This window comes from Choristoneura fumiferana, chromosome 15, assembly GCF_025370935.1.
Source record: "Choristoneura fumiferana chromosome 15, NRCan_CFum_1, whole genome shotgun sequence".
Classification (NCBI taxonomy): Eukaryota; Metazoa; Arthropoda; class Insecta; order Lepidoptera; family Tortricidae; genus Choristoneura; species Choristoneura fumiferana.
In genome coordinates this window covers 1026209-1044535 of record NC_133486.1, presented here as the reverse complement: position 1 = coordinate 1044535, position 18327 = coordinate 1026209, and the positions used below count along the sequence as shown (strand labels likewise).

Genomic DNA, 18327 nt, shown 5'->3' with positions numbered 1-18327 from the left:
TTTTTTTAAATACGACCTCTATTGGAACAAGTGCGTCAAAATTGCCTAAAGATTGAGGAAGAAGGTCGTTATAGCATCGACGAAATGATGATTCCCTATAAGGGAACCAGAGCAGGCAGTAGACGGCAATACATGCCCAAAAAACCGAAAAAATGGGGCTTTAAAATGTTTGTAAGAGCGGGTGTTTCAGGTATCGTTTACGACTTTTTGCCATATGCTGGGGAAGACACCTTTCGGTTTTATGCATTCAATGACTACGAAGGCAGTTTAGGCCTCGGAGCTAAAGTGGTGTTGGCACTCAGTAAAACCATTACGACGAAGCCATCGATCGTATATTTTGACAATTTTTTTACGTCATTGGAACTGATTCGCTACTTACGTCAAGAGTTGGGAATTTTCAGCCTTGGTACTATCCGAAATAATCGGCTTCGAGGTTGTCAAGAGAAATTCCCTACTGACAAGCAGTTTTCGAAAACGAAGAGAGGCACAAGCAAGCAGGTGGTTTGCCAAAAAAATCGGTTAGCTATTGTCAAATGGCATGACAACAAAGTCGTCACGTTGGCTAGTTCATTCGTGGATTCTCATCCCGTTGAAACCATACAACGCTATTGCAAAGACGCCAAGACTAAAGTGAATGTAGACTGTCCCAGATTGTCAAGCAATACAACGTACACATGGGCGGCGTTGACTTGGCGGATATGCTTGTTGCACTTTATCGCTCGAATATGAAGACAAAACGATGGTACATGGCCATATTTGGACAAATACTGGATATATGTGTCAATAACGCTTGGTTATTATATAGAAGGAATACAGCCACGAAAAAGGTTCCACTGAAAAAGTTCAGATTGCAAATTGCCGCTGAACTACTGAAAAAGAACAGGACGAAAAATATCAACCAGCATTTTAACGTACCCCAGCCTGAAATCCGGACTCCTGCAGCCCCAAGACCTCCAATCGGTGTCAGATACGACAATATTGGACATTTTCCTGGATTTACAGGTATTCAAGGCAGATGTAAATATGTGTAGGTGGCTACACGAAGATACAGTGTGTCAAATGCCAGCTGCGGCTGTGTTTTACCCCCCAAAAAAAACTGTTTTTATAATTTTCATGTAATTAATTAAAGTTTTTGTTCTTTTTTAATATCAATTGTTTTACTCGTACCTTGCACGGTGTGGTTTTTAAACAACACTTAAGAACAAATCTTGTTCGGTGAAAGTTGGGCATTGTGGTTTAAAAACAACATACGTTATTTCCACAATATGGATATTAGATTTTTTTTTTGTATTTTTCAGGCCTCTTTGTATCCTAAATAACCCGGTTTTTTACTTAAACTGGTAAAAATGTAAAAAATAATGTGCTGTGCATTAAAGGGTTAAGAAGCGGCCACACCACTGCTTAAAAAAACGGTGCCGGTCGGAATCGCAGTGACGCACGTATGCGCACCGTTTTTATCGCATGCTCTCCACACCGCTGCTTAAAATACGGAATCGCAGTGACGTGCCGTAAACGTCAAGAATTTACAGAACAAAACTCGTGACTTTTACGGCCCATCACTGCGATTCCGCACCGTTTGCGTATTTTAAGCAGCGGTGTGGCCGCTCCTTTTTTAACCAGTTCTTGTTCTTCTGCCCATCTCGTTGGTGGACGTCCTACGCTTCGCTTGCCGATCCGCGGTCTCACACTTGCTGCATAGAGATCTATGCTAAGGTCGCGAGTGAGCAAAGTAATCGTTTATAGTGCAAGACATGTAGTTTACTGTTTAGTTGTGGCAATAACTCTCAGTATATACTTACAATACAATACAATACAATAGTATATTTTTTATCGAGGGACTAAAATAAGCCAATATAATACCCGAGGTGATCAGTTGCGTCTCGCATGCGCTTGCGCTCGGTCGCTGTCGCTGCTAGTGATGTTACGATGCCTTCTAACGTGGTTAAATGTGCGAATTGTAATGTGGTTATTAACGAGCTTCTTGCTTTTGTTAATAATAAGATATCTGTGATGGATGATGAAAGCTTAAGTAAAATATGTTTGAGTGCTTTCTCTGATACTGATATTGTCACCGCAAAAAATCTACTGTTTGATTCTGTGTCGACAAACAGGCGGAAAATAACACGGAAAAAGGATGGAAAGGAACTGAGAAACATAGACGACATCATCTGTTTGATAAGAGGTATAGATTCCGAGCAATTACCGGTGTTTGTTGCAAAGGATCTTGAAAAACTACCTCCTGTTTTGTTCGATCATGTCGACGTAACGCGGCTTTTAAAAGATATTGTGAAGCTGCAGCAGGACATGATAAAGATGAAGGAGGAGTATACACCTTTAGAGCAATTTAATGCGGTGAAGTATGAAGTGGAGATACTTAAAAATGCATCCATAGTTAATAAGTACGGGTGCAATGTAAACACAAAGCGCGGTGCCTGTATGATGGATAGTTTCGAGTGTGCTAGTGGACCGATGGGGTTGCCCCCTACATGTAGTGAAAGCATTATTCAAGATGGTCATGAACATCATACGTCGTCTCCAGAAATGGTATATCGTAGCATTGAAGGAAAAAACTCCCAAAAAATAAATGAAGGTTATGCATTTTTACAAATAGAGGGTAGCGAAAAGGCGGCGCCGCGACCGTTAACTATGAGTCAGCCGAGCGACGTGCAGTCGAGGCCGCCCGCTCATGTACCTATACTGCAATGCCCGCCTGTGACAGCTAAAGAATGCACTAATATTGAATCGCGAATAAATGATGAGGTGATGGTACCGAAACCAAAGCCTATGGCTAGCGTTGCTCGGGAAGGTGAATGGAAGGTACAGCCACCAGCTGATGAATGGATACTTGTGCAAAGGAGAAAATCTCGTAATCGTTTTGTTGGACAACGGGGGAAAGCAATTCTAGACCCAGAATCTAAATTTAGAGCTGCGGAATCTATGATTCCGTTGTATATTTATAATGTAACTAAAGATTTGTCCGAACAGGATATTTGTGGTTATATAAAGGCGAAGTCAAACTTTGAAGTGAAAGTGGTTAAAATGAGCATGAAAATAGAAAAAGACTATGATTCTTATAAAATATTTATACCGAAACATAAAATTGATATATTTATGAACAATGATTTTTGGCCAGAAGGAATAGCCTATCGTCGATTTATCGACTTTAGAAAGCGTGAGAAAGTAACAGCTCGAGCAAACGAACTGCAGAATGAATAGCAATTTAATTAGTTTTAATTGTAAAAATATAATTCGATCTGTGGAATGTGTTAGAAACCTGTGTCGTTCGGCCGACATTGTTGCACTACAGGAGACGTGGTTGCTGCCCCACGACCTGGCGTTCCTAGGGACTATCGACGACAGCTTTGCCTTCACGGGCACCTCTGCTGTTGATACTTCGGCGGGGTCCTACGAGGGAGGCCATACGGGGGAGTGGCTCTACTGTGGAGAAAGTCTACGTTTTCTAACGTTACGATAATAAAGTGTAACAGTGTACGTCTAGCCGCGATAAAAATTGAGCTCAGTGATCGGTGCTTTTTGGTTTTCTCTGTTTATATGCCTACTGACTCAAGTGAAAACCTAGTGGAGTTTACAGAGTGCCTCAGTGAAATATCGGCTATTATTGAAAACTATAATACTGAGTCGGTATTTATGTTAGGGGACTATAACGCTCATCCCGGTGAGTTATTTGCAAATGAACTTTTATCTTTCTGTGACGAGCAAGTGTGGACTTGTATAGACTTGGATATGTTGCCTTCTGATAGCTATACATTCGTGAGTGACGCACACGGGTGTCGCCGCTGGCTTGACCACTGCTTAGTTACTGGCTCGGCGCAACCCTCAATACACGCATGCTCAGTGTTATATAACACGTACTGGTCCGATCACTATCCAATATGTATTGAGTGTAACTTTGATATTTTGAAACCGAAAATATTTGTTAATAATGAGCGTGTTAATAAAGTTATTTGGGGGGAGCGTCATATATCCCAGATGGAAAATTATCATAACATCTGTCATGAAAAATTACGAGAATTTGATTTTCCTGTAGAATTTAGTGATTGCTGCGATAAAATGTGTTGTGATAAAGGTCATAGAGAACTATTAGACTCAATGTACGACGGTATTATTTGTACACTGTCTGAAGCTGCTGAGTGTTCTTATAATGTAAATGTCAAAATTAGCTGTAAACGTAAACATGTCACTGGGTGGAATAAGTACGTGCGCGGCGCTCACGAGAGGGCTAGGCTTTGTTTTGGGAATTGGTTGGTACTTGGTAAACCGATGTCTGGCCCCGTATACAGAGAGATGTGCGAGTCCAGGCGTATATTTAAATCAAAGTTAAAATGGTGCCAGATTAATCAACAGCAAATAATAATGGACATCATAGCTGAACATCACTCAAATAAAAAGTTCGGTCAGTTTTGGAAAAGTTCAAACAGATTAAATCCAAGGCCGAGCCTCCCCGTGAGTGTGGCGGGAGTGTGCGATCCCGCTAGCATAGCCAATGTTTTTCGCTCTCATTTCAGTGTAAAGTCTCCGTTGGGACCAGCGGCGCGGTGGGTTCCAGATGCTGAGACTGTCAGTAGGGAGCGTAGTGTGAATTTTACCGCGAAGGAAGTGAGTGCAGTTATAAGGGGAATGGTGCGAGGCAAGTCGCCGGGCCATGACAGCCTCAGCATCGAGCACCTGCAGCACGCTGGTGTACATCTGCCTAGAGTGTTGTCCATGTTTTTTAATTTGTGTCTAAGCCACTCATACCTACCTGAAAACTTGATGCGTACTATTGTGGTTCCTATAATTAAGAATAAAACCGCTGATTCTTCAGATGTTAATAATTATAGACCGATATCTCTAGCCACGGTCATTGCCAAGGTGCTTGACAGTCTCCTTGGTAAGTATTTGGATAAGCATATTAAACTTAACGATGCGCAATTTGGCTTTAGACCGAATCTTTCTTGTGAAAGTGCTGTCCTGTGTCTCAAGGAGACGGTGAAGTACTACACCAGTAGGAAAACGCCAGTGTACGCTGTTTTCCTTGACTTGTCAAAAGCCTTTGATCTTGTTGCCTATGACGTGCTTTGGAAGAAATTAAAAAATGAAACAAGCGTACCTGGAGAAATAACATCCTTGTTTATGCACTGGTATGGTAGTCAAAACAATTGTGTGAGATGGGCACGCACTTTCTCGGATGAGTACAGGTTGGAGTGCGGGGTGAGACAGGGGGGGCTGACTTCTCCCACGCTCTTCAACCTGTACGTTGACGCGCTGATTGAGGAGCTCAGTGGCACCGGTATCGGTTGCCATATTAATGGAGTCTGTGTAAATAATATTAGTTACGCAGACGACATGGTGCTGCTGAGCCCCTCAAGCGGAGCTCTAAAGAAACTGCTCAGTATTTGCGAGTCCTATGCGGTGACCAATGGACTTAAGTACAACGCTCAAAAGAGTGAGTTTATGATGTTCAAACCAGATAACATCCGTTATACTGATGCTCCTGATTTTTTACTTACTGGTGTAAAATTAAACAGAGTGGATAAGTTCAAATATTTGGGTCATTGGGTCACTGCTGATCAAAGGGACAACACTGATATTGAGAGGGAGCGCAGGGCGCTGGCTGTCCGATGCAACATGTTGGCCCGTAGGTTTTCGAAATGTTCTGTGCCAGTAAAAGTCACGCTGTTTAAAGCATACTGCCAGTCATTTTATACATGCAGCCTATGGGTAAACTATACGCAGAAGGCATACAGCGACCTGCGAGTTCAATACAACAGCGCGTATAGAGCGTTGTTGCGGCTGCCGCGCTATTGCAGCGCTTCCGCGATGTTCTTGGAGTCCAACACGGCGGGATTTGCCGCCATCATGCGCGCGCGCAGCGCCTCCATGCTACAGCGCGTGCGCGACAGCCGCAACACGCTTCTGCGCGCTGTTGTTGATCGCTGGGACTCGCCAGTGCTGGGGAGGTGGATCGGGCTCCATGCCCATAAATAATAATTATCTGTGTGTTCTGTTTGTTACCATTAACACTAGTTTTAAGGTTGCACAAACCATACTAACAATAATATGGATCCTTGGTCTGAAATAAATTTATTATTATTATTATTATTATTATTATTATTATTAGCCACCCGAGCTTTAGCGAGGGTGTCTATTTATCCGAGGTTTATTTGAGTCTCGAGGTGAAAACTCTATTTTTCACTTCGATTGCGAGAAAAAAATAGTCATTAATCGTTTATGATTTACACTCCATAACAACTTGAAAGTTTTCACGGTAAGTATTTTTTTCCAACCAGACACAGATATTATAACAAAATCGCATCGGCGAAATGGTCCATACGCAAACTGGAATAAATAGGATGGCACCCCCTTCTATGCGAAAAAAGCATAGAACTAAGACCACGTAGACTAAGAACGTAACATTTTCGTCATGAAAATGGTCCACACATAGTCTTATTTTATGCCACAAACTAAGCAAGTACTGGCTGTTTGAGTTTATCTAAGTCACTCGAAGTAATTAGAAAAATAATTATTTTACTCCCTAGGGACTAAAGTACTCACTTTACTCCCGCCTCGCAAGGCTATATTGACCTACTTTTAGAGCATGAGAAGTGAAATAAGTAACTTTTTATTGCACCCCAACACAGTAAGCAGTACAGAAAACACGGGTATATACATAGAGATTTCTAAGGTAAACAATAGGCGGCACATCATTTTTTAATTTTTATTGGTGAGAATCAAAATGCCACGGCGTCCCGCAATGGTACCCAAACTACATTCAGTTTTGGGTTAACTAGTATGCTTATATATATGAGGCTAGTAAATGCGTTGGCTCCCCTGTTTGGCTTGTTCTATGTTAGCTTACCCTACTTTGGAGACTGCGAGCCCATCTGAATTCTCAGGGCCGTTCTATTCATGCATGCTACCAGCAGCGAAACGCAGCTAAATTAGCTAGTAAATAAAACGCAACCCTGTCTTTTTAAATCTAGAATCTAAATTGGCATAAGTGAAAAACGTGAACGTAAATAAACGTGAGTAGGTCAAAGTTTGTCAGGTGTATTTGTATAAAGGTTTCTACCCAAACGGCCCAAGCGCTTCTATAGCCCGAGATGATGAGTCAACCTAAAACAAAATCAACTTAATCCAAAACCTTTCAGCATATTTTCTAACTCCACCAGACTGTTTCTAATTTTGACAGATCGGCATAAAACTTCGGCTGTAACAAAGCTCTGCAAGACAGAGAATAAAAAGTTTATTGGCCCGCCAAAAGAAATCACTAAAAATAACGAACTGCTATAAAACTTATCGGTATCAGAATTTCATCAGCACCCTGTATCTTTCAGCAAAGAGAGATTTGTACCAAGAGCTGCCTTTGGTTTAAATTCGGGGGCCAGTATAAAATATATAGCTACAATGTCAAATTTAAAGTTTGAGCTGAGTTTATCTCAGATAAAAAATGACAATATTGAAAGTCAATCATTTGTGTGACTCAAGACTAAGAGGACGGTTAAATGTGATTCCGTCTCTATTTGCTTTGTTCGGATAGACGGAGACGGCATCACATTTAACCGTCAGTTAACACTAATCAATGGATGGTGAAACAGCCCCTAAAAGTTAAACGACTAGTCTAGTTGCGAGGCCAAAAAAGAGTCGAGTTTTCCCAAAAGACCTTAAAAGACTTTTTATTCGACGCATAAATGTGATGCCGTCTCTTTCTATTCGAACAAAACAAACAGAGACGGGGGTTAATCTCTTTCATTATTAGTTCAAACTCTTCATAACACTCTAGTTTATCACCTCCTCAAGTCCCTATATCGTTGTTTTAGATACCCTGCATACTCGTAAAAATATATGGAATACTAGCTTTTGCCCGCGGCTTCGCCTGCGTGGAATTCGGTTATCGTGCGCTGTTCTCTCTATCTCTATGCCAAAAAACATGTCGATCCGTCGCTCCGTTTCGACGTGAAAGACGGACAATCATACAAACACACACACTTTTGCATTTATAATATTAGTATGGATAAAGTTGCACCTAGAAAGCAGGTAATATAGCTTCGTAACACCAACGACAAATTTCGATTATTAGAATTTAAAACTTAATGTTATCAGCAAAAGTTGCCATTTGCTTTGACGTATGTCCTAAAATTAGGGCGTTGGATTTTCCAAGGGTAGACAAAAATTGCAACGTAAGCAAAAGTAGGTGGCAAAACATACCTAATGTATCAAATCTACTACGGGGGCGTTCCAGTAATATACTTAACGCAATTTTTGGAGATTTTTGACCCTCCCTCCCCCCGTGTAACGCGCCGTAACATTTTTTTGTACCCTCCGCCCTTTTCTAAACGTTACGTAACACCCAAATGATCACTTGTATTATTTTTTTTAGCTTCTCCTTAGCCGCTTTATGAATCAAGTTGGCATTTTTTGGCACAGTCACTGGCAACTCAGCATGAGAGCCTTTATGGGCCAAGAACAACAACTGATGATGCGAATTTCCCACTTTTGAGGACATTATAGTATGTGCTGTTACAAAAAAACTGTGACGTAACGCGTTGTTTGAACCCCCCCCCTTCCGCCCCTGTAACGCACCGTAACATTTTACAAGGAATACCCTCTCCCCAAATTGCGTTACGTAAACTTGAACGTGCCCTATGAACACTCCACGCCTTTCATAGAATGTTTATCGATGAACCCTATCGATTGCCTACGGACCCCTAAAAGACTGTAAGAATTCGCGTGCCGACGCTTGTCGTAAAAATATACACAACTATGTATTGTATATACGTATGTAATAAATTCGTGCACGAGTCACGCGCGCCTGATTTTTCACCTCGTAAAATGCAAAGTTAATGTCAAAATCCGACTAGTGCAATCAGACAAATCTAATTCCGTCACCATCATCATCCATAGTCCAAATACCACAAACGGGACTTATCACGCTAAACACACGAGTAATATTTACCTCAACGTTTCGACCACATTATTGCATGCATGATGGGCAATCTAAGCGAAACTTTTTTCCACGCACAACTAAAGTATAGAACCAGCTCCCTAGTACAGTGTTTCCGGAGCGGTACAACTTTTTTTTTTTTTTTTAATAGCCTATATAGTGTCCCACTGCTGGGCAAAGGCTTCCCCTTTCTCCTTCCACTCGTCTCTGGCCTCGGCAAAATGTTGCCAGTCCGGCTGGAATCGCTCCAAATCGTCCGCCACCTCTTTTAGGCCTACTCTGCTCCGGTGCCCGTCGCTTGGAACCCAATCAGTGGTGATTTTAGCCCAACGATCCGATGCATCCGGCAGACATGTCTGCCCAGTCCCATTGAGTTTTGGCGGTTTTTCGTTCCCAATCAACAATTCGGGTTTTTGAGCCAGTTCAGTGTTCCTTATTCTATCGGCTCTTCGAACACCTAGGATACTGCGCTCCATAGCCCGCTGGCAAACCTTGAGTTTGGACTTTTGGGCCTCAGTCAAAGACCAGGTCTGAGCACCGTAGGTTAGGATGGGCGGTACAACTTAGGGATCTTTAAAAACGACGAACAAGCCTATCAGTCTCTCAAAGGGCCAGCAACGCACCTGTGATACCCCTCGTGTTGACAGGTGTTCATGGGCGGTGGGCCCTCTCACATTGCCGTGGTCACGGGTAGACTCAACTACAGTCAGTCAGTCAGTCAGTCTACTCGTGACCACGGCCACTGTAATGTGGTCGAAACGTCGAGGTAAATATTACTCGTGTGTTTCAGCGTGATAAGCCCCGTTTGTGGTATTTTGACCATTCATCATCAATCGAAAGTCGTCAAGCTTAGAATTGTACAGAAAAAAGCGACGGAGATTTTTTTTTTTTATTTGACTGGATGGCAAACGAGCAAGTGAGTCTCCTGATGGAAAGAGATCACCACCGTCCATAGACACCTGCAACAACAGGGGGATTGCAGATGCGTTGCCAAACTTAATGGGGATCAACAAAAAGAGACTGACCCAAACACCCCACAGAGCCTAACGAGAATACATCCCGCTAATGGCTATAGTAAAATCTGTCAGGTAATTAAGAAACCCCTTCACTTCAACCCTCTTCCCCCTTCCGCTCATCGTGGTAGTTGGTAAGCTTCAGGGAGTTGATGACCTGCAGCCGGGTTTTAGGGTTCCGCAGCCAAAATGGCAAATACGGAACCCTTGTAGTTTCGCCATATCTGTCCGTCCGCGGCTATTCTCAGAAACTATCATTGCTAGAAAGCTGTAATTTTGCACGAATATATATGTAAAATATGCCGACGAAATGGTATAACAAAAATTAAAAAAAAAAAGATTTTTTTTAGAATACGTCCCACGTGAAGTGGGGGTGATTTCTTTTTCTCATCCAACCTTGTAGTGTGGGGTAAACCTGGCCCTACCTTCCCAGTCGTTTAAAATAGATTTTTTCTGACTGCGCTCCCCCATCTCCTATAAAGCACCTCGTATAGAATTAATAAAACAAAAACAAGTAAATAACCTGGTGTCATTGGCCCTTTAGGCCATCAACCTGGTTAAAGGCATAAGGGGTAACACGCCACAGTTAACGGTAACTTGCTTGCTTCCATCGACTTCCCGCAATTTTCGCTATATCTTCAATCCACCTAGTGGGGCCTGCCAGCGCCCCGTCTTTCGGTTCGTGGTTGCCGTACAAAAACCTTTCTCCAACAATGTTCTTCAAGTTAATAAACACTTGGCAAAATTAATGGATCTACAGTCATATAAACAAGCGACACCGAAATTTTAAATCAAATTAAAAAAAACATGTCTACTTCAACTAGAACACGTTAAAAGATCAGAAGAGAAAAGCTGGGGCCGTGAATCGAACCTGGGTCAATCCGTGATCTGCTTAATCATTTCTTGTCAGTTAGAGTATTTTTATCCAACGTATTAAATCCAACTTGATTCAACAAACAGAGAGATTCGTAAAACGAAATGATCCCATGAGGTTTTTTTTCCTTTTGTGTTACGGAACCCTATAAAATCTAAACACAAAAACGCTGTATTTTACTACCGCCTATCCACGTATCTTTCGCAGAGGCCTTTCTGCCTGACGGTACATCAAATTGTTAGGTGGTTCTCACACTGCTCTGCACACCGCAGCGGCGTCCGATGATGCGGTATTTAACTTTTTACTGTAGATTCTTGATTAGTACACAAAAACCGCGTTGTGTAACACACTGGCTCCATCTCTCCGTGCGGAGGTGCGAATTACACGACGGTTCGCATTCCCGGACGACGATATTATAGTACATTGTGTCTTAAGGGCGGTAAATAAGGAATTACGAACGAGAGTCTATTAGAAGCCCGAAGTCGAAGACTGAGGGCTTTAATGAGTCGATGTTCGTAATTCTAGTACCGCCCGTGCGACATACAATGTTTTTCATCACATTTGCAAGTAAAATTTTATATTTGTAAAAGAAAAAATATAATTCTTCCAAATATTGGCGATACCTTAGGCTGTGCTCCTGGCAACGTCGCCCTCAACCTCCCCCTCCCTCGGCATGCGCCGCAACGTGCGTGTGCATGTGGTGGTCCATGTAGTCCTGCAGCAAGAGCGCGCGCAGCACCATCAGTACAGGCACTGACTCATTTACCGACCTTGGGCTTCATGGCAAGACAATGTGTACGCGCCATGACTCATTTACCGACCACGGGTTTCATGACAAGCACATTAAGGTCGAGGGTTTTATTTGGAAGGTTGCAAGCAAGGTAGCCTGCATGTTACGACACTGTTTACGAGCAAGTGTGATGAAAAATAACTAACGATATTAACTATGTTCTGGCAGCTATTTTGGGCAAAGATTAGCCTCGCGATCCAACGTGGCAATGCTGCCAGCCTTCTGGGCACAATGAGCAGCGACGGTTTTTTATTTGTAAGTAGGTTAGTTTTAGTTAAACTTTAATTTTTGTACTATATTTTTTTTTTTAATTTAAATCATGCTATTGTTGTAAACATATTTGATATTTCATATTTGATGCGGTGCGGGACGCGAGGTATGCCACATTGAGCGTCATAAGCACTGATGTATTAAACTGGTCATAAGGCACTTGTCCCACCGCCGACGATGAGCGAGAAGCGAGCAGAGCGAGTAACTAGAAACGAGTGGGCGAGCAGCGAGAAGCGAGTGTAGTTTTGTCGCTCGGCTGTAAGCGAGTGTTCGCGTGCGACGGGCGATTACTCGCTCCACTCGACTCGCTCGTGCGGGGCGGCCGCCAAGCTGACATCGCTGAGCGAGTATCTATAGCTCAGCGAGTTCTATAGCTCTTGTCGCTGCGACAAAAGATGTAAGAGCGAGTTCTCGCCGACAGTGTGAACTGCCAGCGATCAACTATTTATATATGTGTCTCTTTTACTCACACAGGATCTTATATCTTTTGTTCGTTTCTTGAGCGAGAAAATAGTCGATAGCCAATCGTTTCCTCGCTGGCGGTGAGACAAGTGCCTAAGAAACAAATAAAATGCGATTCGTCGTGTACCGCAGTTCCGGACGGAGATGCGGAGCAGCAAATCCGTACGGTGGTACGTCGTCGCCGCATGAAAATTCGTCACTCCGCACGCCGCATCGGGATGCGGCGGCAGTATGACAACCGCCTTAGGACGGAAAGAATCGTAAAGATTTCGCATGCATGAAGCAAAGTGTTAACACTTTGACAACGTCGTAAACGCAAACGCAATCTGTTGCGTTTAACGAGATTTTTTAATAATAAGCTTCTACTTTGCGCGGAGTTGTTCTCTCACGGGGCACTGAATTTTATGAAGATCAAGTTTAGTGTAAAATTTTAACGTCTTTTTTTATTATTTTTTATTCGACTGGATGGCAAACGAGCAAGTGGGTCTCCTGATGGTAAGAGATCACCACCGCCCACAAACATCTGCAACACCGGGTATATTGCAGACGCGTTGCCAACCTAGAGGCCTAAGATGGGATACCTCACGTGCCAGTAATTTCACCGGCTGTCTTACTCTCCACGCCGAAACACAACAGTGCAAGCACTGCTGCTTCACGGCAGGATTAGCGAGCAAGATGGTGGTAGCAATCCGGGTGGACCTTGCCCAAGGTCCTACCACCTGCAAAAATATAATAGTTTATTTTTAAATTCGTGGCATAATATGTGTCTAGTTTTTTTGTTTGACGCATTTTATGTCTTGAATAAATACAAGGTATCTTCAAATACTACCGTGAGGTATGTCTTAAAACGAACATGGATAAAACAAAAAATATCGGAAATGTGCTTGTCACACCCGTGCCGGGTATCGTTGGGAACGATACACTCGAAATTGCTGATCACTATGTTTACCTTGGACAAATTGTCCAATTGGGTAGGTCCAACTTCGACAAAGACAAACTCCGGATGCCTTCTCGTTCAGTGTTTCGCTGTGTCTTGGACCAGTGTGTTGCCAGTGATGACCTATGGCCATGGCACTGAGACGTGGTCCTTGACTGTTGGCCTCTTGGAGAGGCCCAGATTCACGAGCTATGGGCACAGCTATGCTCGGTGTTTCTTTGCGCGATACAATCCGAAATACAAACATTCGCCGTAAAACTAACGTGAAGTAAAGCACTTTGTATAAATTATTGGACTATCAACAACAGGAGGGTGGAGGCGCTCTCTTCCAGTGAAAACGAGAATTTATTGTCATTGAGTGCAAATGGAAAATCGACAGCTCGAAATTACCATTATTATTAGGTTTTCGACATACGGCCAAGCAAAAAAAAAATGCCAAGACAACATCACGGAAAACTGTCTATCCTGAATATAGTCAAAAATGGAATTTTGTCTTTTTACGGCGACTCAGGAAAAATAATTTGTGTGTTGGTTCTAAATATTTTTCAGCACAATTACGTTTTGACAAAATTAATTTTGAAAATTTGGCCCGAATTCAAAGTAATCATTTCAAGTAGGCGCTTTTCCGTTTGTACTGAATCAAAGGGCGTGCAACAAGTTCCGGTAGTTCTTGCGCGCATGCATCAAGATTCTCTGCCGTTTGGGCAAAATATTTTTCGCAAATGTTTCATTTGGCAATTGTTTCATTTCCCAAGTTTCTTTCTCCGAAACCGAATTTTCGGAAATTTCATAAAACAAAACTAACTGACCTACTGTGCTCTATAAAACCATAAGAAAATATTCTGAGATTTTTTTTTAATTCGGAGAAATTGAATACTTGGGAAATGAAACATTTGCCGAATGAAACAATTGGGAAAAAAAATTGCGCAAAACGGCAGTACACGATGCATCAAATAATAAACTTTAATCACGGATTCACGTAATGAAATGTGCCCGACTGTGTCGTGAAGGTGTCAAACCACATTATACCTTTACGCGTCAGTAACAAAAGAAATCAGGACAACAAAAGGCGAAATGAAATTGTCAATGGATACAAGCACGACGCATCTGACTAAGGTCCACCCGCATGACTGTTATCTGCAAAGAGGGTCGAAACACGACCTTTTTGTTTGTCGTAATGTGGGGTTTACTTGTAAAATGGAATTTTCATTTAACAATACAACATTACACGTTTCAGAATCAGAATTAGGATACGTAGTGAGTTTTAAGGTTGTTTTGGATTTTTAAATTACAAATTGTAGCAGTGTTTGGCGATTTGCGTGAAGAGATTTAATTTCCCAATTTAAAAAATAAATAACACATAAATTTAATGATTAACCGCCAATTAGACTGGGCAAAACATTACTGGTGGGCAAAATTTTCCTATGTTGGGTTCTGTGACGGGCCAAATTTCATCAAGTAGTTCTAGGTTAAAAGAGAAAAAAAATGCATTTTTAGTTAAAGTAGCATTAAATTATCGCAGAAGTAAATCTTCTTCCATTAATAGGTACATGTACACGAGTATAATGTAGGCCAGCAGTTCTTCAAAAGACAAAAATACTCAGGTCATTGAATCAAGGGTGTTCCTACATATCATATGAAATGCCTAAGAGAGCCATTCCGTCGTCCAGCAGTGTAATAAATTACGGAATTAGGAATGGCAGATCACCAGGGCCCAAATAATAGGATTTTCTACAAAAACCGGGAAGATCTGTGTCGGGTAGGCACGTGATTAGGGTTCCGTATTATTGTTAGCCGCTAAAATGAGTCAGTCCTGTATAATTTTTAATGTATCGCACGTTAATTTAAAAAAAATGAGGTCAATGCATGAGCACAGGGTCATAATATGAGTATGCTTCCGGCAGGGACTTTAACGGTCTAAAAAATGTTGACATACTAACAAACTTTCGCATTCATAGCTAATATTAGTAAGATTATTACTAGGAAACGCCAGTGTTGGCATGCGTGGCGGCTAACAGTCTAAGGTCTGGGACGTGGGAAAACGATTGGCAAATGGTTTCGTCTTGATGTTCTGGAATCATCATCATCATCATCATGTCAGCCGAAAGACGTCCACTGCTGGACATAGGCCTCCCCCAAGGCTCTCCGCTCAGACCGGTCTTGTGCTTTTCGCATCCACCGCGATCCCGCGATCTTAACCAGGTCGTCGCTCCATCTTGTTGGAGGCCTACCGACAACGAATTTGTTCGAATTTGATTTTTGTTCTGGAATGCATGGTAATAATTATGGTACAACAGCATGGGGTCTATTATTAATGAACAGGTAAATATTATTATAGTATCAGCTCCTTTGCTACGGCTTGGGTCTAATTTCAACAATAACAGTTAATAAAACATGCCTTAACAGTAAATAAATGAAAATTCAAGGTAGTTTTATATGGCGATTAAAATTTATTAATATTATGTACGTAGTTTTGTTTTGTTATAGTGACAAATAAAAACGGTTGTTCGGGTTTGTTGTTGTTGTTGTTGTTGTGTTGCTCTGAAGATGAGCTCTGGTTGAGTTCGAAACGATAGATGGGTTTGTGTGATTTGTGTGTGTTCTTACAGCGTGGAGGTGGAGGAAATGCATGAACACGCATATCTTGCATAAACTTAGCTATCATAAGGTCGCGGGAGAGCGAAGACTTTTTTTAAGTTCATTTTAATAAATTTTCCACTATTACTACTAGAAATTTTAAGTTTTCGAATTTCTTCAGCAATGGGTTTTCCACGACCCATATTGATCAAAATAATTAATGAAACTAACGAATACTTACTTGGAACATGTCTTATTTACCCTGTTACATCTTTACTGCCATTCATAAAGTAATATATCCAGAACATCTTTAATTTTAAAATACTTAGTGATTATTTTATTAGTGCCAAATTAACATCGTTTTGATGGAGTATTATACAATATAAATTGTTTATAGCTAATGGACTTCTGTAAACAAATTGATATTTTAGAAAGAAAGAAAGAAAGGTTTATTTTGGCTCCATAAGTACCACCTAAAAACTAACACTAAAACTAACACTAAAACTTGGTGACACGGCAGGATACCAAAAAGGGTCTCCACTCAGCATGTGTTGCCGCACATTATGTGCAGTAACGCTGGTTTTCTGTGGAGCCCAAACGTTAAATAAACATGTATGCATGAGCCAGTTCCTTTCTTTGCCATTGTTAATTTTGCCATGTTCATTTTAATTAGGTATGCTCCAAAATGTATGACTAGACGAACTCTTTTGCATTGGGGCTAGTAGTTCATCGGTAGTCAATTGTTAAGTAGTACAACAAACCACACAGACCCACTTATCACCAGCACCACACTACTCTGACGCGTTTCGAACTCAACCACAGTCATGACAAATGTATGAGTTACAATGACAAATCAAAACATTTGTTTCGTGTCTTATAGTGGTGGTGATAGATAGGTTTGTTTGTTTTTACAATGCGGAGGTGGAAGAATTGCATGAAGACACATTTCTTGCATATATATATTTATCATAAGGTCGCGGGTGAGCAAAGCAATTGTTTCAGTTCACGATTAAGTAGTTCCATCTTGTCTAATTTCTTTACAAAACTAATAAAGGCTGAACTAAACAATTTCCTTGCTCACCCGCGACCTTACGATAGCTAAGCTTATGCAAAATATGCGTGTTCATGCAGTTCCTCCACCTCCACACTGTAAGAACACACACAAATCACACAAACCCATCTATCACCACCACCACACTACACTGACGCGTTTCGAATCAAACAGAGCTCATCTTCAGAGTGAGCACAATTGTTTCACCACGATTAAGTTGTTCCAACTGGCTGGTTCTTTAACAACTGGTAAAGGTGTACGGTTGTTCACTCTGAGATGACTCATTTGAGCCGAAACGCGTCAGCTGGACACAGGTCCTGGTGACAAGAGGGCTTGTGTGATTGTGTTGTTCTTACAGTGTGGATGGAGGAACTTCACACACACCATTGAATTTTCGCAGGTTTGTGCAGGTTTCCTCACGATGTCACCGCAAAGCTCGTGGTAAATTTCAAATGTAATTCCGCACATGAATTTCGAAAAACGCAGAAGTGCGAGCCGTGGTTTCACGACCCTCAGCTTAAGAATAGGCAAACCCTATGTTGGCTTGACAGAGGTGACTACTGAACCATAAAAGGGATTTGCTACCGCTAGATAGGTACGTGCAGAGTTTTTACCCCATTTCTGACCAAGGATTTTTCCTGCCTTACGTTATATTAGAACCATACAGTGTCTAGGACAGATTAAGAACATGATTTAAAAAAAAAAATATAAAACTTCTAAAATTAAAAGGAAACGTAACCTAGGTAGTTCTACTAGCATTTTAACCGCTTCGGTTTTCTGAAGCTTATACTGAAGAAATGAGTCAGGTAGATGGATGGATTTTATAAAACGATAGAGATTGTTTTGCCCGCAGCTTCGCCCGCTTGGGATTCGGTTATCGCGCGCTGTTCCCTCGGGAGCTGTGCATTTTTTCCGGGATAAAAAGAAGCCTATATCACTCTCTAGCCTATAAACTACCTCTCTCTCGTTTGATACACCTAAATACTCGTAGAATGTTTGAATCGTTGCATCAGAGGCCATGTTCGTATGTGTATGTATCTTAGAGCAGCGCAAAATTAAAAATACAATTGTTCTGATGAACAAAAGTAAGTAGTCGCTTTTCAAACAACAGCGTGTGAAGATAATGCGACGGTACTGGATAAAGGCACGTACCATACATTTGCTATTTATTTACCTTCCCGATGCGTATTTTTATCCGTTTCGAGTTCAAGAAATTGATGAACACAAATATTAGGACCACATTTATTTATGGATCAATCATTTCATTTATTTATTTTTGCTTAACGTACACAGTTGGTAGGATCGGCAAGCGCAGCGTAGGACGTCCACCAACGAGATGGACGGATGACCTGGTTAAAGTCGCAGGTTCACGGTGGATGCAAGCCGCTTCCAACCGAGGCAACTGGAGG

General features: G+C 41.6%; 2 protein-coding genes across 3 annotated transcripts in view; both read left to right on the top strand.

Moving 5' to 3' along the window:
• Positions 1-18327, top strand: part of LOC141435664 (uncharacterized) — a 410065-nt gene that overhangs the window by 187991 nt on the left and 203747 nt on the right. The gene's annotated exons all lie outside the window — the stretch shown is intronic.
• Positions 1931-6114, top strand: LOC141435522 (uncharacterized). The gene is given in 2 exon segments (XM_074098220.1): positions 1931-3401; positions 3404-6114. Coding segments are annotated over 2 exon segments (2778 nt in total). The 5' UTR covers positions 1931-3208; the 3' UTR covers positions 5989-6114.